At 47.9% G+C, this 25,003-nt stretch overlaps 1 protein-coding gene across 12 annotated transcripts in view; it reads left to right on the forward strand.

Moving 5' to 3' along the window:
* Positions 1-25,003, forward strand: part of BCAR3 (BCAR3 adaptor protein, NSP family member) — a 278,588-nt gene that overhangs the window by 241,887 nt on the left and 11,698 nt on the right. For 11 of the 12 annotated variants that reach the window (XM_054667967.2, XM_024347176.3, XM_054667966.2 and 8 more), the window contains 5 exons: positions 6,069-6,197; positions 9,054-9,496; positions 14,346-14,449; positions 15,514-16,166; positions 22,331-22,446. In XM_054667967.2, the coding sequence (XP_054523942.1) occupies positions 6,069-6,197; positions 9,054-9,496; positions 14,346-14,449; positions 15,514-16,166; positions 22,331-22,446 (1,445 nt within the window). The remainder of the gene's footprint in view (positions 1-6,068; positions 6,198-9,053; positions 9,497-14,345; positions 14,450-15,513; positions 16,167-22,330; positions 22,447-25,003) is intronic. The other variant, XM_054667968.2, reaches the window with a different exon arrangement.

Here is a 25,003-nt window from a genome sequence, read left to right on the forward strand (position 1 = left end):
TGGGGATAGAGTCTTTCCTGCCGATTTGCACAATTTAAAATCCTGTGGGAACTAGGAAGCCTTTCTTACAGGCAGGTATAGAGTAAAATAATTATTAATTATAATGCAGATGCCACCTTTTTCAAATTCTGCTGTCTCCTACATGCGAATGAGTGTCCCCAGCCTCCTCTGGGGGTTTCTGACAGATCGCCCAAGTGCACCCCTCCCCCTCCCGTCTTCAGAACTCGAATCTCCTGTGCCTCCAGGGTCCATTGTTTTGCCTGATTTGAAATGCAGGCTCTGATGCTCACGCAGGAGACCCCTAGCTCCATTCCTCCCATGCCAGAATGGCTTTTCTTCCTTGGAGAGCTGCTGAAATGTGGGTTTCTGCATTAATCGAGGTTCCCAGCACGTCTGCGGACCTGGCTCTGTGCCTTCAGAATGTGTTTTCCAATCATCTCCTGGGCCCTGGCTATTCCAGCCTGTCAAGACCGGACTTGCCGGGGCCACGTGGGGCTGCAGAGATGTGCTTTCCAGATTCAGAGTGATATTTATGATTTCTTGGAGCCAGTCCCAGCAAGCTAGGACCAGTCCCCTCCGTGTAACCGAGCAGAGGTGCTGGGCCAGGCGGGCAGTGAGTGAGGATTGAAGAAACTTGTGGCAGGCAGCCTCCAGGCACTTGGCAGGCTCCAGGCTGCTTTCCTTAACTGCTTGCCTCCCAAACACCTGCCTCCCTCAGCCTCCTGCATCAGACCTTGAACATGAAGTCTGCTTATTTTATAGAAACAGATTAGTAGCATCCTGATATGAGTCTATTATGACAATTAACAGTGCTGACTACATGCCAGGGATGTTCTTAGTGCTTTCCAGATGTTGACCCATTTAATCCTTATTAACACCTCATGACATATTATCATGCCCATTTTGTAGATGAGGAGCCTGAGGCTCTACAGAGTTAATGTCACCTGCCCGAGGCCACACAGCAGGTGCGTGGCACAGTGGCCTGTGGATTGAGGTGGCTCTTAAACACCTTGCTGTAACACTTTTTGATATCAGGGCTATTAAAATGCTGGGGATAGGAAAGATGTAGCTAGACTCAGATTTTCATGAAAAGCATCAATTATAGTAACTTATTAATTTTCTAACTATCCTGCAATTTGGTTGGACAAGAGGGGGCCTCATCCACCCCCTACATTTGCCCTGTTTGTCACTTTACCTACATCTCATCTCAGACCCCAATGCTAATGACTGGGACAAACATGAACATTTCGAAGTGGGGCCATGTGAGTGGGTAACCATGTACAGTAGTTACTAACTCTCCTTCCCTTCTTTTCTTTCTTTCCTGCTGAAGTTATACTTATTATTTATGTACATAGTACCTTTTCTTACTCTCCCTGTGCCTCTAAAAGGACTACTCAAATTTCTTGAAGCACAAGATATGAGCCCTGCCTGCATGTTTGTCTCATTGTGGTCTCATCATGGTTGTAGGTAGATTTGGTCCCTAGAATGAAGCTGGCAAGACCTGTAGGCACAATGTTCTTGATGCAAAGCCCAGCAGCATCCCTTCCTCTGGAGGCTGAGCCCACAGCTGCTGTGTGGGGTGAGCTCAGGATGGCTGGAGCCTCTGCTGAGGCAGCGAAAACCAACTTTGTCTCTCTGACTCCTCCTCTGCTGCCACCTCCTTCCCCTCAAGACAAAACACTAGAAAAACAAGGAATCAGATGCCTTCTAGGAATGAGGTTCAAACTCAAGGGCAAATGTTAGAGAATTTGATCTTGGAGAGAAAGTTGTATTACTAGATAATGTGATCATTATTAACGTTTATTGCATTTATGTGAGCGAATGATTATTCACAAGTTGTCTTGCTCTCTCTGCCTGGCAGTTGAAGAAAACATACAGTCCAGAGGGCCAGAGTCCTCCATTCACACTCAATGTCAACTTTCTAAGAGAGCACAGCCGTGTTACTCATTCTGGGTGCCACAATGCCTGCTGTCCCTTGCTGACAGAGGGATTGAGGATGATTTGAGTCCAGCCTGTCTTTAAAGCACATTGAGTTCAGAAGATGTCTACAAATGTGAGAGAGTTGGAAATGAGCTAGGAGAAAAGGCTATGGGAACTGGGGTGGATTTGAACAATGTCCTTGTGTCTTCTTTATTTTCCCAAGATTGGAAGCAGTTAGAATGCCTAGGACCTGACACCTTATTCTCTGTCTTCTCATGCATCATTCTGGGCTATGCAAATAATAACAATGCATGCGAATATTATGTGAGCGAATACAGTACTAATCTCTTCTGCCCTTGCCTTAGAAAGGTAGTCTAAGGAAGGGCAGGAGGATTCTTAGGGCATTCGTAGAATAAATTAGAACTTAGATCAATTAGAGGACACAGATAGCCACACAGAGGGGATGAAACCTTTGCTGAAGGCAGAGGCTCTGTTGTGTTACCTTAAATTGCTAGAATTTGCTTCATAGCCAAGTTGCAAAAACTAGCCTATGCCATGAATAGAATGCTTGCATTCCAGGGAAAAAATCCAAATTCTTCCCACGTGGCAGCAGAAAAGCGAAAGGATACACTGTCACCAGTAATTCAGGTTGTATGTGGGAAGCCTACAGAATTCCGCCAAATGTTGCAGACATGCATGACCAGTGCTATGAAGCAGGAATCTCATTTCTGGTCCCCAAGAAGCACAGATATCAATCACAGTGTTCTCAGAAATACAGATGGATACATTTTGCCACAATTTGTTATATGGTCACCTCTCACTAACCTGTGGGGTTTACAGTCCATCAAAGTACTTATCTAAAGTGGCAAAATCACAGTTGGGGAGATCAAGATCTCATAAAATACAGGCAGCTGGGAAAAATAATTGCATTAATATATGTGACGAAGGCAGTAGTGAAAGTTCTAGAAGGTTTCCACTCCCAAAATAACCACTATGTCATCATGAGGTGGCCATATGGGGTGATCCTTTTGAATTGCTTTCTTCAGTTGTCTGGGAGACATTGTCCACATCATCTGCTAAGGCAGAGGCTCCCAGCAGCAAACCTGGCTCTCTGCAGTGTATTCGAGCCAGCCCTCACTGGCTGGAAGTGGAAAACCTTTTGCAATTGCTTGTTCACTCTGGGTCTCCCTCTCTCCCTCCTTTCCTCTCATTTTCCTCCCTCTCTCTTTCCCTCCTTCCCTTTTAAAATACAAGTCTAGGCAGTTGTGTAACCTTCAAACTTTTCATAAAATATGCAAGAGCTTAAAGGCATAGTTTTTGAAGTCTGGTCTTTCATCCCAAATTATTTGAGAGCGTCAATCTTAATATCTTCATTTCTCTCTCTCTAGGTACTTTCCTGTAATACCCTACCTCCTATAGTACCCTGTAGGATTCACTCTCTGGAGTCTACAGGGGGAAAGAGCAATAATTTAGGATTTTCCTGTTCTTCTCTTAGGAATTAGGACAGAAGTAACAAGATAGCTGATTTTATATTTTTTGTAACCAGTTTAAAAGCATTATCTCAAAACCTGGAATAAAAGATGGATGCATATAAAGTGCTAAAAAGAATAATAACCCTTGCTGTTATGAGCAGGGCTGAGAAAGGAGCCGGGGAGAGGGAGAGGTGGCTGAGTGTTAGGACATCAGGGAGGAAGGAAAATGCAAAGATAACGATGGAAATAGCTTCTTGGATATAAGCAAATAAATTTTCAACAAAGAACTGTGCAAGACCTGCTGTATATTTTCAGATCTCCACATTTTCAGAGGTCAGACCAAGAAGTGGGCCCAGGGTGCAGCACAAGGGATTTAGGCTAAGCCTGCAGACTGCCTGTCAGGGTGACTCAATGGGGGTCAGGTCACAATATGGGTTAGGATTTAGTTCAGCTGCCAGTGACGGGAACACCCACAAATCACAGGCTTCCATAAGGTAGATCACCTAGAAGACCTGGAGGCTGGCGGTCCAGGGCTGGTGTGTTGGCCCCACAGTCATCAGGGACCCAGCCTCAATCAGACCTTCCACCCAGCCAATTCCTTGGTGTGGCTCCCCACTCACCGTCCAGAATGGTGTTGAGTCTCCAGCCATCACATCTCAGCTCCTTGGTCAGAACTGAGTCCTGTGGCCACATCTCCCTGGAAGAGACAGAGATTGAGGAATGTGGTCTTTTGGCTGAATGGCAGCATGCCCAGCGAAAACAGGGCTTCAGATGACTTGAGAGCGAAAGGGAGAATCTCCATAACTAAGCAAAGTCAGCATCTTTTCTCATCCTAGGGTATTTGTTTACTGAATACCCAGTGCCTGATGTTTTCAGGCATTGCTCAAGGGCAGTGGGGAAAAAGTAGATGGATTTCTGTTTTCATGAAACTTACAGTCTAGTGGGAGGCAAGTCAGACAATAAACGAACAATAAAGCGTGGCCGAGTTGACAACCTGCATTCCACACTCAAGCTGTCTTCAGATGAAGCCGTACAATATTAATGATGGGAGCGGACGGTGTCAAACATCACCATCTAAAGCCTGCAGGCACCCTGGACAGCCAGCGTCCGCATCTCTTTGATGCAAATTCCATCCTTCAGACACTCCCAAGTGAGTGTCTGCCCAGTGAGAAGGAGGGAGAAGTAAACAAATAGTAAGCCAGAGCCCCATCTAAAAATCAGCCCCTGAGTTACTCTTCAGCTAGCGCTCCTTATGGGCCAATGTGCAAAGAAGCACTAGAGGATGAGAATCTAGCCCTAAAATTCCAGGGCTTTGTTGTTGTTGTTGTTGTTGTTGTTGTTTGGTGGAAAAGGATTTGGAGCTATTTCTTTGCTGACGTGCAAAGTAGTGTAATAGGCCGGGCATGGTGGCTCACGCCTGTAATCCCAGCACTTTGAGAGGCCAAGGTGGGTGGATCGCTTGAGCCCAGGAGTTTGAGACCAGCCTGGGCAACATGGCAAAACCCTATCTCTAAAAAAAAAATTACAAAAATTAGCCAGGCATGGTGGCACGTGCCTGTTGTAGTCCTAGCTACCAGGGAGGCTGAGGTGGGAGGATCGCTTGAGCCCAGGAGGTTGCTTGAGCCCAGGAGGCCAAGGCCACAGTGAGCTGAGATTGCACCACTGTGCTCTAGCACAGTGAGACCCTGTCTCAAAAAAAATAAAATAAATAAACATTTTTAAAAAGTAGTGTGATAAGTAATAATTTTGTGGCTCCCATGGGGGTTTGAAGGACAAGCTGGGAAACTTGGGAAACCCACAGGGACACAGCCTTTTTCTGTTCATGGGACTTTCAGCAAGCGGTTCCTGGTCAGCATGCCTGGTCTTGCTGGGAACTGGGCAGGTTTCCAGGTTCAGTTCACATGTTGTAAGCAGGCATGGTTCTAAATTAAACCTGGAGCCACCGCTGTCCACCCAGCACTCACTGCCATGGCCACTGTGCAACGCCGCAGACCACTGATTCTCAAACATCTGAGGTGAAGGACCAGGGTTGTCTTTTTAAATTTGTTTCACTTTCCTATCTGTCATAAAAATGAAATTTTAGAAATGTGAAATAAAGACAGACTTCTGTTATTAGATTCAAGAGACATAAAGTTGCTCTGTCCATTTGCCCTAAAAGTTTCTAAAGACTGACTCAATTCCTGAACATGAGTTTACCAACAGCAAAGAAGTCAGGGCCATCGCTACCAGCCCAAGGACTGTGCTTTGGGCCTCACTGCCCAGAGGCCCAGGATCTAAGGCCAGAAGGGAACAGCTGCCCTCCCCACGCTATGTCAGGACAGTCCTGAAGGAGAATGAGGAAGCTCCCCGCTGGGAAGAGAGCAGGCTGGGCTGCTGTGTCTTGCTGTCTGTACATCTCTCTGGCCCTTCCTGCCCAGCTGCTTGAGTAGACTGGTAAAAGGAACCTCTTGGTGGACTCTCCTACCATAGTCCCCATGTGCAGGTGAAAATTTTATTACATGGTTGCGGCCGGAGAAACAAAAGGTCACAGCTCTTTGTAATCATTATCCAGGCTCCCCTACCTGAACGCAGGCTGTAGCATAACTGGTTGGATTAGTGAAGCAGGCAGTCACCTCCAGCTGGCATGGCCTGGTGTGGCCTGGGCAGGGTGAGCTCATGGTTGATTCTGTGTTGCAGTTCTCCAAGGAGAGGCACATCATGGACAGGACCCCCGAGAAGCTGAAGAAGGAGCTGGAGGAGGAGCTGCTGCTGAGCAGCGAGGACCTGCGCAGCCATGCCTGGTACCACGGCCGCATCCCCCGACAGGTACCTGGTCTTGTCCCTTCCAGAGCATACACGGCTGCTCTCAGGCAATGTACAGATTGATGACCCGCAGGGTCCCACTCCGAGGCCACATGGGCGGAAGCTCCTGTGTATCCAAAAACAAATACTCTAAAAATGACTTCATTTAGACCCTTCTCTAAGAAGACCTTGGGAAGAGCTGAGGTCAAGAACCCAAAGCACACATCCACATGTTCAGGAAGTGAAGGGACAGCCAGCGCTCCTGGGGTCTGCAAGCACAGCGTTGTGGGAGGCAGCAGCCACAGGGTCAGTAACCGGAAGAACTAGGAGGGCGGGCTGTGGCCCAGGTAATTGAACTCTTGGCCAGCTGCCAGCAGCCTCAGACCATTTGCAGCCCCTCCTTCTCAAGGCAGTGGCTTAGCTTCGGGAGGAGAGAGGGCAGGTGGCCCAGATCAACAAGGCTGCCTCTGCCCCATTGAGCTGGCAGTTATTCACACCCTCCATCACTTCCCTACTGGATCCTGTGACCCAGAGGTGGGGAAGAAGGGGAATTAAACCCATGACCACAGACTCATGGCCCAGAATATACTGTGTGATCGTCATTTGGGTGATTGCCATAAATAATGTTTTTTCATTTAATACTGTAAAAATTGAAAAATAGAGTAAGTCTGCAGAATTGAGGCATAGAATTTCCCTTGGGTTTTTATTGTAAACCTGATCTGGCCAATCATTAACCAAGGACAACATGACAGGAAGTGTGTGGACAGGGGCTGGGGGGAAGGGCATCATGTCTTAAGTTTTTTTTCTTTCTTTTTTTCTTTTTTTTGAGACAGAGTCTTACTCTATCACCCAGGCTGGAGTGCAATAGCACAATCTCAGCTCACTGCAACCTCTACCTCCTGGGTTCAAGTGATTCTCCTGCCTCAGCCTCTCTGGTAGCTGGGATTACAGGTGTCCACCACCACGCCCTGCTAACTTTTATATTTTTAGTAGAGACGGGGTTTCACCATGTTGGCCAGGCTGGTCTCGAACTCCTGCCCTCAAGTGATCCACCCACCTCAGCCTCCCAAAGTGCTGGGATTACAGGCATGAGTCACTGTGCCCAGGCTTTTTTTTTTTTTTTTTTTTTTAATGTAGTAGATTTCTTGGCACAATCAAATAAATAATTATTATTCTGACTTTGTTTTTTTTAAGTTTAAAATTGATTGTAGAAAACATAGATAGCAAAAAGAAGGAAATTAAACTCTTATCCATAATTCTCCTCATAATTCTCCTGGGGATAACCACAATGAATACTTTTGTGTACATACATCCTCCCGGGCTTTTTGAAATCAAGTATGAGATTGTACTACATATACTTTTTTGGTAGCCCATTCTACTCACTTACTATGTCCTGGGAATTTTCACCCACTGTAGAATATTCTTCTGCACCAGCCTACATTGTATGTCTGTCCACGGTATGCATGCACTACAATTTACTGGACACATAGGGTGTTTCTAATACTCTGACCAATATCCTTTAAGATTGCTGTGTTCATACCTACAATTATTTTCACAGGCTCAATTCTAAGAAGTGGAATTTCTATGTGAAAACATTTTTAAGGCAAAGATGCAATTTTAAAGTAACCATGGTAGCCTACTATTTTGACCTAACAGAAGTATACTGTTGATCAAATGTTGGAATGTTCCAGAAAAATTGTCAGAATTATAAAACCGATACTATCACCACCGTCCGTCTCCTTATCATGGTCATTACATTCATTTACTACTTGCATGAGTATTAATTTTCAGTGATAAATCGTTCCAAACTGGATAACTGAACACTATAACCATAACCGTAATAACGAGTTATTGCCAACATTTTAGCCCCTTAAATCTTTGTAGCCATTCTATAGGTAATATTATCATTTGTGTTTTTCAGATGATATAAGTGAGCCACAAGGAGATTATGTAATTTGTCCAGAGTCATACAGCTGAGCCAGGATGCAAACCCAGGTGGTCAGGCTACAGGAACAGCCAGGCTGCACCACATTATAAATTCTCCAGTTGCTGTAAGCAGCAGCATCATGCTAGTTAACTATTTTTGAGCATCCACTGTGTTCCAGTGCTTACATATGTTATGTATACAAATACATAACCCTGATAGTAACTGTAAGATGAGGGACCCCAGCCTGACTTTGTTCTAGGCCTTCTAGCCAGTAATTGGTGCGTCCAGAATCTATACCCCAGTCCTGCATGTGGACTCCTCCTCCCCACTGGCCAGGCCTGGAGAGGGGCATCTTAGGAGAGGGCCCCTAGGATGACTTCTAGACACCAACAAATACCCTTCTTTCTCTTCACTCCACTTGTTGGGGAGGGAAAATCAGGCCTGCCAGGCACACATTTTCTCATTTCTTATTTCCTGTTTCATTACATCATTCAGGTCTGTATAAACGTCATGTTCTTGTGACACCTCCCCAACCACCCTATTTTACTGGACAGCCCTCATCCCCTCCCCGGCACTTCCTGCCTCCTTTCCTGGTTTACTTCTTCCCTGACCTTACAGCTGACATACCATAGCCACTGGTTATTTATCCTCACTAAAACAGAAGCTCCCCACCAAAAACAGGAGCTCCATAAGGTGGGCTCTTGTGTGCCACTGTCACCACTGCATCCCCTGAGCCTGCAGTGGTGCTTGGCATGAGTAGGTGGTCAGTGAATAGTTCTTGAATGAATGATTGGATCTTCTATGAATTTGATCTTTGAAAAACTAAAGAGCTGACCCAAGAAGAGACATAGTAGCGTTGTCTTCTGTTGGCCCAGAGAAGTGGGTAGCCATAAGCTTTTAGAAGGAATGTGAATTTGCCTTTCCTACTCCTCACTCACCTTTTTGTCCCAAAGGTATCTGAAAACCTTGTGCAGCGAGATGGTGACTTCCTAGTTCGTGACTCTCTGTCCAGCCCTGGGAACTTTGTCCTGACCTGTCAGTGGAAGAACCTCGCTCAGCACTTCAAAATCAGCCGGACAGTTCTGCGACTCAGCGAGGCCTACAGCCGCGTGCAGTACCAGTTCGAGATGGAGAGCTTCGACTCCATCCCCGGCCTGGTGCGCTGCTACGTGGGCAACCGCCGGCCCATCTCCCAGCAGAGTGGCGCCATCATCTTCCAGCCTATCAACAGGACGGTGCCTCTGCGGTGCCTGGAGGAGCGTTATGGCACCTCCCCAGGCCAGGCCCGGGAGGGCAGCCTCACCGAGGGAAGGCCGGATGTGGCCAAGAGGCTGAGCCTCACCATGGGTGGCGTCCAGGCCCGAGAGCAGAATTTGCCCAGGGGAAACCTCCTCAGGTAGGTCAGGGCCTCCTCTGCAGGACTATGAGGGGCGCCGGGGTGCCCAAGGTTAGTTAGGCAGGTGAAGAATTCATCATGGAACAGAGAAATAAAAGATGTTAATAGGAATGCCGACTGTTCGCGGAATAGCTGTCACGAGGCAGTGAACGATTAGCTCCCAGCTGAGCAGTGTCAGCAATGAATGGTACAGGAGCTGAGGAAGAATTTCGGGGGGCGCTGGTGGGGAGACCTTGTGAAGGGGGTAGACTTAGGCTGGTCTGATGGCTGGGGGAAATTTGGATAGATGCTGCAAAGGGCTGGGGGTGTTCCAGGTGGGAGGCATAGCATGGGCATAAGTGTGGGGACAGAAAATGGTATGAAGAGCTTGAAGTGAATGTGCTGGTAGGGCTGGAACAAAGGGTCTGTGCAAGGGACCCGTAGCAGTGGGCTTAGGGAGATAGCCCCAGCCAGATCATGGGGGCCTTAATGCCAGGTGCAGGGCTTTAAGGGAGCTGTACAGACTCAGCATAGCGAACACGGTGTCCTAAGAATAGAAATGGACAGCGATGTACCGGGGGCGAGGAGAGAGACAGGAACAGGAAACCCAGTTAGTGAGTCATGGAGGGCCCCGGCTGCAGGAGTGGAGTGGAGGGAGAGTCAAGAGATGTAGGAGCCTGGCCTCCCAGGACTCTTCTTCACGTGGTAGAGTCAGAGGAGGGCACATTGGAGACCACAGGAGTGACCAGGAGGGAGGGGACTTTGGAGGATAAAACACACTTTTTCATCTGAGCTGGAAGACTATGGGCTTGTTGAGTGCCACAGTCCAGCAGCAGTTTTGGGGTCCAGGAGGGGAGTTAGAGCTGAAAACTTAAATTAGGGCTTGGTCCACCTGGAAAGGGCGGTTCACTTGGTGAGAACAGATGAGATTTCTAAGATAGGAGATGCAGAGAGCATGGGGTCTGTAGTCTGAATCTCAGGGAATGGGGGAAGAGAAAGATTCAGGGCACTTGGTGGAAAATCAAGGCTTCAAAACCTCACTGATCCTAAGCACCCAGCTGTCAAATGTCAGCGACGTTGGCCTGCATTTGTATAGGGCCCGTCTTTCACAGAGCTCAGAGTCTTTGTGCATATTATCTAAAAGCACTGGGAAAGGAAAGGAGGGAAAAGGCAGGCATCGGGGACATAGATCCAGTCCAGCCCCTCAGTCACACAGCAGCCCTGACCCGGCTCCCAGCTTCTAATCTTATGCACGTAAACCAACATATTTTATTCTACTCACTGGTTTTTTTTTTGGGGGGGGGGGTCCATGAGGAAATGTCATAAACTGTCATTTCTATACTGCAAAACTTAGGGAGGAAAATACAGGACTCTGTGTGGAATGCAAATGACAGCTCAGGCTCCGGCACATGCTAGTCAGCATCTGGCTGGGGACCCAGTAGCCAGGCACAAATGCCGGCTCCACACTGGGCAACTTTTCAACCATGGGCAAGCGACTTGACCTTCCTGGGCCTCACCTTCTTCATCTAGAAAGATGGAGCTTGTGAGGTGTACATGATTTAATATATGCAAAGTGCTCAGAACAGTGCAGGCACAGAGGAGGTGCTAGGGAAGTGCTCATGATAATTATTATCTGGAGGGGAGTAGAATGTCAGACTCAGACCCAGCACAGTGGCTCACAGCTGTAATCCCAGCACTTTGGGAGGCTAAGGTGGGCAGATTGCCTGAGCTTCAGAGTTCAAGACCAGCTTGGGCAACATGGCACAACCCTGTCTCTACAAAAAATATGAAAATTAATATAAGGAGCTCAAACAACTCTATAGGAAAAACTCTAATAATCTGATTTTTTAAATGGGCAAAAGATTTGCTCTTTTGAGAAATGAGTATTTCTCAAAAGAAGACATACAAATGGGCTGGGCATGGTGGCTCACGCCTGTAATCCCAACAATTTGGGAGGCCGAGGCAGGTGGATTACCTGAGTTCAGGAGTTCAAGACCAACCTGGCCAACATGGCAAAACCCCATCTCTACTAAAAATGCAAAAATTAACCAGGTGTGGTGGTGCACGCCTGTAGTCCCAGCTACTAGGGAGGCTAAGGCAGGAGAATTGCTTGAACCCAGGAGGCAGTGAGCCGAGATCATGCCACTGAAGTGGCAAACAGGCATATGAAAAGGTGTTCAACATGATTGGTCATCAGAGAAATGCAAATCAAAACTATAATGGATATCACCTTACCCCAGTTAAAAAGGCCTATATCCAAAAGACAGGTAATAACAAATGCTGGTGAGGATTGTGGGGAAAAGGGAACCCTCCTACACTGTTGAGGGGAATGTAAATTAGTACAACCACTATGGAGAACAGTTTCGAGGTTCCTCAGAAAACTAAAAATTGAGCTACTATATGATCCAGCAATCCCACTGCTGGGTATATACCCAGAAGAGTGGAAATCAGTATATCAAAGAGATACCTGCACTATGTTTGTTGCAGCACTGTTTACAATAGCTAAGATTTGGAAGCAGCCTAAGTGTCCATCAACAGCTGAATAGATAAGGGAAATGTGCATATACACAGTGGAGTACTATTCAGCCATAAAAACAATGAGATCCTGTTATTTGCAACCACGTGGATGGAATTGGAGATCATTATGTTAAGTGAAATAAGCCAGACACAGAAAGACAAATGTTCTCACTTATTTGTGGGATCAAAAAGTCAAAACAACTGAAATCTTGGACACAGAGAGTAGAAGGATGGTTAGCAGAGCCTGGGAAGGGTAGTAGTGGGTGGGGAATAGGGGATGGGAGGGAGGTGGGGATGGTTAATGGGTACAAAAAATTTAGAAAGAATGAATAAGACTTATTTGATAACACAATAGGGTGACTATAGTCAAAACAATTATATATTTTAAAATAAAGAGTGTAATTGGACTGTTTGTAACTCAAAGGATAAATGCTTGAGGGCATGGATACCCCATTCTCCATGATACACTTATTTCACATTGCATGCCTGTATCAAAACATCTCATGTACCCCATAAATATATACACCTACTATGTATGCACAAAATTTTTTAAATATAAAAATTAGCTGGGCATGGTGGTGTGTGCCTGTGGTCCCAGCTACTCGAGAGGCTGAGGTGGGAGGATTGCTTGAGCCTGGGAGGTTGAAGCTGCAGTGAGCCATGACCATGCCACTGCACTCCAGCCTGGGCAACAGAGCGAGAGCCTGTCTCAAAACAAACAAAAAAACTCAGGGCAATTGCAAGGAGGGAGGCAAGACCTGATATTTAGAAATCCTCCTTTTCATAGTAATAGGATTGGACTTGAGATGCCTTACAGTGTTAGAAGGGGTACCTTTTCTTCTGTTTCCTTTGGGAAGGATAGGCTGCTGAATGGTCGAAGCAGGGAATTAATGTCATGCACAGAGTGGGAGTGTATTCGGCAGGATAACAGAACCACTGCTGCGGGGAAGGCCTCCTAGTTGGCCCTGAATGATCCTGGTTTAAAAACTTTTTAAGATAAGAAATGAAAAAAAGACTAAGAAAGTCTCTAAGTCAACAAGTCAGGCCTAATAGAGCCACTTTTCTGTTTGCCCTTTGGAATGCAGATCCTCCTAGAACTTGTCACCACTTTGTACAGGCAGCACGCCCAGAAATGTTTAAGTGGGAGGAGGGGAAAAGATGGCCCATGGCCTGCTGCCCTGCCCCAGTGTCCTTCAGTGGCTCCCTTATGCAGCTCTGGCCAGGTGCCACCTGCCCTGACGTCGGGCCTGCTAGTTGGCTGGCTGGTGGCCTGCCCTGGGCGAAGGTGTGTGCTCACAGGCAGGTTGCATTCCACGCCCTGCCGTTCTGGCCCCTGGAGTCCAGCCGCAGTGGTCACTGCTTAAATATCACTTCTCGGGAGACATTTCCTTTTGTAATTTGCCCTCGATCTTGTCTTATCTTTGAAAGGTTGCTGGAATTTCTCTGTTCCTTGGAGTTTGGGGGTTTTTTGATTTGTTTTTTCTTTGGTGCTTGTAAAGGTAGGAAAGAACTTCGTGATTTCTGTAACATAACAATGTTTTATGCTTATGGGAAGGCCAATTAAAGTTCATAACAACTTGGCTGGTGCAGTGCCTCTGTCTCTAGCTAGGGAGATTCTGGTGCTTGGTGCTGGAGAAATTCCCAGTCTGAATTGGAAAGGGACAGAAGGAATAACAGCGAGTGTGTTGAAAGTTACCTTCCACCTTTTCCTTGTGTGGTTACACAGTGTGCCTCCCAACTGCTGCTTGGTGACCGTGCCGGTGCCTTTTCCCAGCTCAGCAGGAGGAGGCTGTGTGGGGGTCCCCCCAGAGCAGCCAGGAGGTTGGGGATGGCAGCCTCCCCAGGCAGTCCTGCAGGTTATTTGGGGGATGCTGAGATTTGCACCAAAATGAAAGTTTCCCCACAGCTTCCTTCCTAACTGCAACACTATGGAGCATGTGGAAAATGCATGTTAGTTAGGCAAGCCATTCCCTCTGGGCCTGTAAGTAATTTTAGGCTCTGTTAAAAGTACACATTCCAGTTCATCAGATTTTCCCGGGAGTATCGTAAAACTTTTACCCTACTCTGTTCAACAGGATGGAACAGCCCAGAGGAGGCATCCTAGGACTTAGCTGCTGCATTGGTCATGGGGACAGGGGGATGGAGTACACAACACAGTCATATATTAATCATCCCATCAGTAATTTGTTTCTCCAGCGGTCATTCCTTTACTTTTAGGGTATGCTGTAGCACTCTCGTTCTGAGCAGTTTTCTTTTTTTTTGTTTGTTTTTGTTTAAGTTCCCATGGCATTGCCTAAAAGTTTTATTTTACACGTTAGTAACACATTTCCATCCTATGTGTCTTTTACTTCAGAAACAAAGAAAAGAGTGGTAGCCAGCCCGCCTGCCTGGATCACATGCAGGACAGAAGAGCCTTGTCCCTCAAAGCCCACCAGTCAGAGAGCTACCTGCCGATTGGTATGTTTCAGGGAATTTTCAGGGAGAACGTCAGTGTGACCCTGGTTTCCTTCAGGCTGTTACCCTGCCCCATCTAGTTGTCTCATTCGAAAACGACACAAGGCCTCAGGCCTGCAGCCTGGAGGGGAATGGGTTTGCAGAATTATATCCGGCAGCGAAGCACTGAGCTAGACACCGTATGCCAGCTTTTAGGCCTCGTAGCAAGCCTTCAGGGTAGGCATGATTATTGCCATTTCACAGCTGAGGAAACTGAGGCACAGATACGTTAAGTAAGTTGTCCAGAATCACCCAGCATTTGAACCCAGGTTTTCTGATTCAAGCCCATTTAAAAACTGGTGGTCTTCATGACAAATGAGCCTACTCCCTTTTCCCGGGTGGGCGGGTGGATCCTGGGGCTTTTGGCAGAACAGCTGTCCAGGCCAACTCCCCTTCCTCTCCATTCTGCTTCCAAGGCTGGAAGAGTGATAAGGTATGGGGTATGGGGAGACCTACTAAGCAGTTACATTAGTAAGACGGGGGGTTGTTTTCATTATTTTCATAACTGACTTTCCCTGGGACCACAAAGGGATTTTCCTAATGCCCCTGCGTAAACTACCTCCATGTAGGTTACCCCAGTGTCTCTTTTCCCTTCCCTGTCTCCAGCTCTCCTTTGGAAGCTGGCTGGGATCCACCCTTTGAGAGTGGCATTTTAGGTGGCTAACGACTTCTGTTTCTTAGGGCAAGATTACATTATTCATGCCCTCCTCGCTCATATATTTTATCATTCTGACTGTCCCAGCCTTCTATGACCATACAACATTTGTAGCCCAGGTGTCAGCAGTCCCCGGGATTTCTATTTGCACCCAGGAGTGTGGGATGGGGCAAGCCCAGCCCAGCCCTCACAATGCTGTAGACTCACTGAGATTGGGCGTGGGACAGTCACACTGAATTTTCTTTTGGAAATGAAAATGAAAATTGAAACCCAAGGGCATGAATGGAGGGCTGGGGAGCTGCCACTCTGGTTTTGTTTGTTTTATATTCTCCACACAGATGAGCTTTCTCTGACCTTTTCTTATCCCCCACAGGCTGCAAGCTGCCACCTCAGTCCTCGGGTGTGGACACAAGCCCCTGCCCAAACTCACCTGTGTTCAGGACGGGAAGCGAGCCTGCCCTGAGCCCAGCAGTGGTTCGGAGGGTCTCCTCAGACGCCAGGGCTGGGGAGGCGCTGAGGGGATCAGACAGTCAGCTGTGCCCTAAGCCCCCGCCTAAGCCCTGCAAGGTGCCATTCCTCAAGGTTCCCTCGTCTCCCTCTGCCTGGCTCAACTCAGAGGCCAACTACTGTGAACTGAACCCAGCGTTTGCCACAGGCTGCGGCAGGGGAGCAAAGCTACCCTCATGTGCCCAGGGAAGCCACACGGAACTGCTCACAGCCAAGCAGAATGGGGCGCCAGGTCCCCGGAACTCTGGCGTCAACTACTTGATCCTTGATGATGATGACAGGGAAAGACCTTGGGAACCTGCGGCAGCTCAGATGGAGAAGGGGCAGTGGGACAAGGGCGAGTTTGTGACGCCCCTCCTGGAGACTGTCTCCTCCTTCAGGCCCAACGAGTTTGAGTCAAAGTTCCTTCCCCCTGAGAATAAGCCCCTGGAAACAGCAATGTTGAAACGTGCAAAAGAACTGTTCACCAACAACGACCCCAAGGTCATCGCCCAGCACGTACTGAGCATGGACTGCAGGGTAAGCGCTGGGGGTCCTGGTGCTCCTCTGGCTTTTCAAGGTTTGGTAAGAGCTAGGGGTCCCGGTGCTCCTCTGGCTTTTGTAGGTTTGGAAGGAGGGGATCCATCTGGCCTCACTCTGCCTCACCCATTAAATGCTTTGCCCATAGGAAAGTCTGAAGATAACACCAGCATGGGAATTTATTTAAGGGGTGGGAACCACAAGCTGGGACAACCTTTGCCCAAGCAGGAAGCTTATAAAATTCATCTCAGACAGAGGGATGGCAGGCTGCTGCCGGGGGTGGGGGCCGCCCTCTTCTCCCACCCACCCCTGCCGGCATCAGCAGCTGCAACAGAATCCTCCTCGCACCTGGTGCTTATTTAAAAACTACCCCCTTGCCTCAGCTCCATCAGAATTGGTAAAGCCAAAGCTACAGGAGAGTAGATTGTAGATGAAAATGTAGTTTCTGGAGTAGCAGACCTTGGTTATTTTTATTACATTATACTTATGCATTACATATTTATTTTATTACTAAAATGATCTTTAGTATAAACATCTTTAAAGCTACCTTGATTTTTAAAATAATCCTTCCTCAATTTAGAAAAATTCTAAAATGGCCGAGCATGTTGGCTCAAGCCTGTAATCCCAGCACTTGGAGAAGCCTAGGCGGTGGATCACCTGAGGTCAGGAGTTCAAGACCAGCCTGAGGCATGGAGAAACCCCGTCTCTACTAAAAATACAAAATTAGCTGGGCTTGATGGTACACGCCTGTAATCCCAGCTACTCTGGAAGCTGAGGCAGGAGAATTGCTTGAACCTGGGAGGCGGAGGTTGTGGTGAGCTGAGATTGCACCATCACACTCCAGCGTGGACAACGAGCACAACTCTGTCTCAAAAAAAAAAAAAATTCTAAAATACAGATTAAAAGATAAAACCACACAAATCCAGTTTCCTGGAGATCACCATTGTCAGCATTTGGTTTACGCAAAAACATTATTATTTTCTCTGTAAATGGATACATGTAAATAACTGCATGTGTAATATCTGTTTGCCACAGGTCTGTACACACTATTCCAAACCCTGAACCTTTCATTGACAAACATGACTGTCTTTCCATGTGATTAAATATTTACATCGTCACCTTTTTTTTTTTTTCTGAGACAGGGTCTCTCTCTGTCACCCAGGCTGGAATGCAGAGGTGCGTTCACAGCTCATGGCAGCCTTTGCCTCCCAGGCTCAAGTGATCCTCCCACCTCAGCCTCCTGAGTAGCTGGGACCACAGGCGCATGCCACCACACCTGGCTAACTCTTTGTATTTTTTGTAGAGATAGGGTTTTGCCATGTTGCTCAGGCTGGTCTTGAACTCCTGAGCTCAAGTGATCTGCCTGCCTTGGCCTCTCAAAGTGCTGGGATTACAGGTGTGAGTCACCGCACCCGGCCCATCACCATTTTTTTTGTAGGAAACGTTTATTTTAGATGTGAGTGACTTTTGTTCATAGGTGGTCCCAAAGCAACCTCATCCTTAAGAGAGATTAAGTCACTTTTTCAGATCCGTCGGGATTCGTTTTAGGACCTTCAGTGGCTAGCAAAATCCACAGAAGCTTGCATTCCTTATATAAAATGGAATAGTATTTGCATATAACCTATGCAATCCTCCTGTATATTTTAAATCATCTCTAGATTACTTATAACACCTAATACAACGTATATGCTTTGTAAATAGCTATTATACTGCATTATTTAGGGAATAATGGCAAGGAAAGAAGTCTACATGTTTCATACCAATGCAGCTTTTTTTTTTTTCCTGAATATTTTTGATCCTTGGTTGGTTGAATCTACTGTTGCAGAAGCCACGGATAAGGAGGGCTGACTGTATTCTAGACACCAGATGTCTCAGGCGATGGTGGGCTCGGTCCATCTTTTCAATATAAAGAGGCTGGTTCCTGGGCATTTGAAGCCCTTTTTTATTTGTAGCTCAGTGAAGTCAATTAGCTTCAGATGTCAGGGCTTATTTAGGAACTGGGTTTTCCTTCCTATGTGTTGAATCATGGCAAGAAGTCCAGTCTCAGCACACTCCTGCAGGGAGTGCCAAAGTTGATGGAGGGCTCCCCGAAACAGGCTTGAGGAACTTTAGGCAGCTGCTGACCATTCTGGAGTAAACAAGGCCCTTGCTGACAACAGAACTTGAGGGATGACTCAGAAACCAGAGTAACTCATTGCCCAGGCCTGGGAGGTGGGGCTGAGGGTGGACTTCTGCTGAGCAGGCCCTGAGAAGAGAGCCAGGGCTGCATTGGAAGAACAAGGGCCTGCTGTACTTTTGGCCAGATGGCCTCGGGCAGTGCTCACAGGTAGTCATGCAATTTGCGAAGTTATCCGGACCTCACTTTAAAGCGAGCTTAACCTGTTTGGGAGGTAAGAGGATTGAGGATTTCTGTTCTAGTCAGTCAGGCACATTGGGCCCTGAATCTGAGAGCAGAACCATGTCAGTGGGCCAGGAGGGAGACTCTGGCCTGGTATGAACCTGCGTGGGTTCTCCATAGAGGAAGCTCCTTGTAGAAACAGGCCTGGGTTTACAGAGCAGCCCAATTCCCAGGGGAATGAATCCTTCCTGTGGCCCTGGGCAGGGCTTAATGATCCTCTAGGTGGAGGAGAGATGCCTGCCTGCCCGCCCTTGGCAGGAGGCCTGGGACCTGCCCGCTACCTTTGGTAGCCATGAAACTAGACCCCAAGGATGTTCCCAACTGAAGAATGCAGTCTCCCTGGCTTGCTGTGGTGCATTTTGTCCTCCTAGTGGGGCCTCACTCTCATGTCTGCCTGCAGGCACCCCTGGACAAGGGGCTGGATGGGGTCCCCAGGCAGCGAGCAGGAGCTAGCCTGGACTCTGCCCACCCAGCCCCAGGGCAGGGCTGTGTTGAAACTTCCTTCTTCCCTGTCTCTGGAGTCTACCACCATTTCCATGTTATCTTCCTGGAACCACTGACTTCCAAGCGGGCACAATCAGCATCTCTAAGAGGGAAATACAACAAGACCTGTTGTTTCCTATCCCAAGTGCAGTGGCAGCCCAGACAGGGCCACCCAGAAGCTGAGAGCAGGCTCTGGCTAGCATCTGGGCCCCGCGTGCTTGTTCCCAGCCATGTGGGCAGATGCCCAGATAGGCCATCAGGACAGTGGGTGGTCCTAAGAGCCCTTCAGCCTCCCTGTCCTGCTGTGTCCATGCCCCTACCCCCCAAGGGCCTAGTTAGGAGCCACTGAGCCCCTCCCACCGTGCGCAAGGTCTTTGCCTATAGCTAGAAGTGAGGACCAGTAGTGAAGCACTTGGCCCGACTGAGCCTGAATCCTGCCTCTGCCACATCAGCTGAACAGCCTCCCCTTCTGTGCCTGTCTGTAAGGAATACAGCTACCCAGGTGGTCAGCGAGGACTAAATGAGATAATAATATATTAAAAGCCCAGGGCACCTTGCCTAGCCCACAGTGAGCACTAAGTGCTTATCCGTGTTATATATTCAGCTTTGACTGAGCGCCTACTGTGCCAGGGCAGCTTGTGGTCTCTGCTCTTGGAGCACCTGCTATCGGGTGGGGGTGGGTTGGGGAGGGACAGTGATGCAGGAACTTGGGCCACAACCCAGGTGGGAAACGCCCTGCAGGGGAAGGCACAGGAGCTGTGGGGCCTCTGGGCAGGGCCTTGAACAGGGAATTGGGTGCGGAGATGGGGCAGAGATGTCCAAGATGAGTTTGGAAGGCTGCATCTTTGGCCCGATGAACACCAAAAGCATCTTGCAGACGGCAGGCAACGCACATGCACAGAGACTTAGTTGTCAAAACCCATGGAGAGAGGGGTTGGTTTACAGCAGATTCATTCTGTGTGGGTGGAAGAAGATGGGGTTAGGGGTGGGGTGTGGGAGGGCTTCATAGGTCTTTTCTAAGTCTCTACTTCTGGGCTCATACCAGTTTCCTGCCTTCAAGGCACTTTACAGTTGAGTTGGGTGCAGATCTGATCCTCTGTGCCAAGGGGAACAGAACCAGTGAGTGGAGCCAGGCAATCTCATGGCATTTTAGAAAGGCCCTTGCGGCTGGGAGGAGGGCTGGGCCGGGACCCCATCGGGGCTCTCCTGGGTCCGTGCAGCAGCCTCCAAGGCAGTGGAAGAAGGAGCAGAGGGTGGAGTCCAGAGATGCAGCAGAGCAGACCAGCTAAGATTTGGAGGGCAGAAGGAAGCCTCATCGGGGGTGCTTCTGCCACCCTGCCCTGTGGAGTCGGCTCACAGTAAATGCTCTAGACATGTTTGTCCTTCCTTTGTGTCAGTGAGCTGCATAACCTTGGGCATTTGTCAGGGAACCTAATGCAGGCCCTGCGGTGTGAGCTTGGGATCCCCTCAGCCCTCAGGCAAGCAGGCGTGGCTTCAGGGAAGTGACCCAGGCATGGCATATATGTGCCGACGAAATGCAGACTGGAGAGCAGGGGCCGCCGCCCATCTGCCAGGTTTTCCAGAGCAAACCTGAATCAATCACAGGCCTTTTAATCTTGCCACCCAGAGCGTGGGGGACACCCCTCAGAAGTACAGGGTTTGGGACCTCTGACAGAGGGCAGCTGTCTAAATATGCGAGGAAGCGTGCATGGCGTGCGTCTGGGCTGCCTTGCCAAGGTCAAGTTGTAAATCTCTTTCCCAAGATCTGGCCAGAATTCTTCCCCTTTCCACATGGCTGATGATTCACAACTTGTATTTTCAGGTAGCTTTTAGGGGTTCTAAAGTTATCTGAATCCTTTGCAAAGTCCTTGAGAAAGGTGAACTTAGCAGTTATGTTAGAAAAGGGGAAACTGAGGCCCAGAGAGCACAGGTAGGAGCACAGTAGGAATTCTGCATCCTGTCGTGGCGTCTACCACTAGAGAGCTCATCCACAGGGTCATCCCCTCAGGGTTGACAGTAGTTCAGCCACAGAAGTTACAGGGTAGGGTTAGTAATACCACCTAAACATCCAGATGTGTTTTGATAGCCTGGGGTAATTAAAGTTGAGGACAAGTGTACCAGATCAAGGAGAGGAACTGTCCCATGCCTGCCATGTGTTCAGGTGGCTAGACTTGTTGTTGCATCTGTTAGTTCCACTCTTAGTACATCATTGTGCTGTGAGGTGTCATTAGCCGCCGTTTAATTTTTCTTTTGTTTTTAGAGACAGTGTCTTGCTCTCACCCTGGCTTAAGTACAGTGACATGATCATAGCTGACTGCAACCTCAAACTCCTGTACTCAAGTGATCCTCCTGTCTTAGTGTCCCAAGAAGCTAGGACTGCAGGCACACACCACCATGCCTGGCTAATTTTTAATTTTTTTGTAAAGATGGGGTCTCGCTATGTTGCTCAGCTGGTCTCAAACTCCTGTCCTCAAGCAGTCCCCCCACCTTGGCCTCCCAAAGCACTGGGATTAGAGGCATAAGCCACCTTGCCTGGCCTATTGGCCCCATTTTAGAGACACACTGGCTCAGTTGTAACACTTCTCCATGACATTGTAATAACTAATACCTGATTCTAATAAACTGAGATTACATACTAGAATTGAGATGGGTTGAGAGCTATCTGGGACAAAGATTTTAAGAAAAGCCTCTCAGGAGAAAGAAGAGTGTTTGAGAGCTCAGGTTTCCAATCACTGTACACATTTTTAATAGTTTCCAGACGTATAGAGCATTTACTGAGCCCAGGAGAAGCGTAATTAAGGGTAATAGCAGCCAGCTGTGGCTGTTAAGTGAGAACATGAATGGCAAAGCCCACAGCGGAGAGGCTCTTGGATGAGATTCTGCTCTTCCACTGCAGGGGATCGGTCGGCTCCGAACACATGCAGCCTTGCTGTTGGCAGCAAAACGTCGCAGCAGGATCCGGCCTGTGTCAGACAAAAGCTCAGAGAACTAAACTGTTCTCTGGCTGGGCAGAAACACTTAACAAATCTGTAGATCTGCAGAGCAGTGTCAGCATCTCCCACCAGTCTTTCTTTTCCCCCTAAGTTTTATACTGTACTATGTGTATTTAAACACCCTAAACATCATATAAGAACAGCATTGTCAGCAGCTGCTTATAAAGAAATGCAACACATAAAGTGTGTCCACGCCATCGTAGTTCAGTGTGTTTCTTCTCATATGCTGAATTCATGATCAGGCAAGCCCACTTCCTGATCCACTGTATTTCAACTTTGGCTCTTGACAGGTTGCTAGGATACTTGAAGTCTCTGAAGAGATGAGGAGGAACATGGGGGTGAGCTCAGGCCTGGAACTCATTACCTTGCCTCACGGACACCAGCTGCGCCTGGACATAATTGAAAGGTGAGCAGTGCCGTCCTCTGCACTTCCGACCCTCCCAGCTCCTTCCAGGCATCAGAGCAGCAGGTTTTAGAACAAAGAGAGGCGCAGCACCAGCCTAGCCCTGGGATAACAGTACTTCAGGGCGCATGGCCTACAGCGACTCTTCCCAGAAGCCTGAGCCTGAGAATTCCTGGAGTTGCACACAAAGACAGCACAACTCAGGAACAAAGAATGTGTTCCCATCCCTGCTCCTGGAGGAGTGGATGGAGAGAATAGATAGCCTGAAGCCAGTGACTCAATTGGCCTGTGTGAGCAGGAGTCACAGATCCTGCAGCCTGGGGCAGAGCTGGGGCCCCAGCACCTGGAGTCTCCTGGGTCTCCTGCCCAGCAAGCTGCCCCTTTGTCTCTTTGGGGGTTAAGATTGCTTGAGGAATTAGGAGTTTGTGGGAAAGGCTGGGAAGAGCAGAGTCTAGACAGTGTTTTCTTTGAGGGGTGGACAAATAGGGTCAGAGGTTAGGGGATGACGGCACTGGTCCGGGGCCTCCGAGGCATCCCTCCCCTCTTCTCATGAAAAGCCAGGGCCCTGGGCATCCATTGAAATGGAATGTTTAGGAATTAGAAAGACACCAACAATGAGGTATGTTTTTAAGAAAAGAAGCTCTAGACTAGATATCCATATTACCACAAAGCCAGCCTTTTTGACACATTTTTTAAAAGTTGATTTGGGCAAGACTATCTTGTTAAGTTTTCTGTCTGTCCAGCCCATGTCCTAGTTGCCATTACTGTCTGCCCATGGCTTTCCATGAAGTTCCAGGTCACAGTGCTGTCCAGGAAAGCTTTCTGTGGTAACAGACGCATTCTGCACTGGCTATTACAGTAGCCACCAGCCACCTGTCACTCTCGGGCACCTGAAATGTGACTGATGTGATTGAAGGATGACTTTTTATAATTAGAATTTACTGTTTTCACGGTAAAAAGCCACTTCTCGGGGGATGGATGTCGCTGCTTTAGAGTTTCCTCGGCTGTACAGCAGATAAAATGACTCCTGTGCTGCTGCTGTTTTGGCCTCGCAGCCGTGGATACATCCCATAGAAAATACCCAGAATGCTGAATTGCAGCCATGTGGGAGGATGGAGGTGAAGAAGTGGGCCATGCGGATTTTGTTCGGGAATGCCCCTTGCTTAAGCCTCTGGGGAATTCTAGGTCCCGCTTCTGAATTTCCCTGCTCTTCCTGATGAGACTTTTCTAGGTTCCAGCCTCTCTCCGGGTGTCCCCTTTTTCCCTCCTGCCCTAGGGGCCTGACCTCCCGGCTCCACTAGCTTCGTTCTATCAGCAGAGGTGAGCTGTGCCACCACACTTTGCCGTTTCTCCCATGAGACATTTCAGCCTGAAAGGCCGCAGGTTCCAGGCCTCATGAATCTGAGCCCTATTTTCTTAGTATCATTCAGTGTGCTGGGACAGGCTGAGGGTGACAGGTTTGGGGCTTCTCTCTTGGCTGTTTTCTGACTTTCCACTTCATTTGTCTTTTCTCCTGACTGCCTCTTGGCTGGGGTCTTGCTCCTTAGCTTGTTTCTTGTGACCTGTGGGATTTTCTTTTTAGAGCCTGGGGAGTAGTTTTATTAATTACAATGTGTTTATTAAATAAAGGCCAAGGTTATAGAGGTCCTGATGTGTCACATGATATCACCTTCTTGCATTTGAGAATCAAATACAAAACCACCCTTTATTTTTAATTTACCACCTCACCCATTCCAGGCATACTGCTCTGGAAGTGTCCTTCATGTGACATCTGAGTGCCTCCTCTTGCCAACCACAGGAGCTTTTGCTGCAGATTTGCCAGCCTGAGTTGTTTTTCCCATAGTCGGTGTATCCAGGAGGTTTCAGGCAAATATTGGTTGAGTGAATGGATATAACCATTCAGTTAACCATTTATACAACACTAGAGGGCCATTAAAACACAGGGAGAGAAAACACTGAATAAAGAATCAATTGAATGCAGCATGGGAAGTGAGTTTATAGTTAAAAGCAACATCTAAAATGTTCTGTCAATGTTAATATTTTGCAAATGGATAAGAAAACTCTTCCAAAAATGTTTCAGATAACAGCTGGGCGTGGTGGCTCATGCCTGTAATCCCAGCACTTTGGGAGGCCAAGGCAGGTGGATCACTTGAGCCCAGGAATTCGAGACCAGCTGGGCAACATGGCAAAACCCTGTTTCTACAAAAAACACGAAAATTAGCTGGGCATGATGGCATATGCCTGTGGTCCCAGCTACGTAGGAGGCTGAGGCAGGAGGATCCTTTGAGCCAGGGAGGTCAAGGCTGCAGTGAGCCGTGATCACACCACTGCACTCCAGCCTGGGCAACAGAGCAAAACCCTGTCTCAAAAAAAAAAAAAACAACAAATAATAAAAATATACTTTAGGTCTATGTTTGGATTCATTAATTGAGAAAGACAAATCAGGAGAAGGAGATAAATGGAGAAAAGAGGAAAGAGATGGAGACAAAGAGGGAAAATGGACCAAGATACACAGGGAGAGACATGTACAGAGACAACTCTAGTAACAACTGCTATTTAT

The sequence above is a fragment of the Pan troglodytes genome, chromosome 1 (assembly GCF_028858775.2).
Source record: "Pan troglodytes isolate AG18354 chromosome 1, NHGRI_mPanTro3-v2.0_pri, whole genome shotgun sequence".
NCBI classification, from domain to species: Eukaryota; Metazoa; Chordata; class Mammalia; order Primates; family Hominidae; genus Pan; species Pan troglodytes.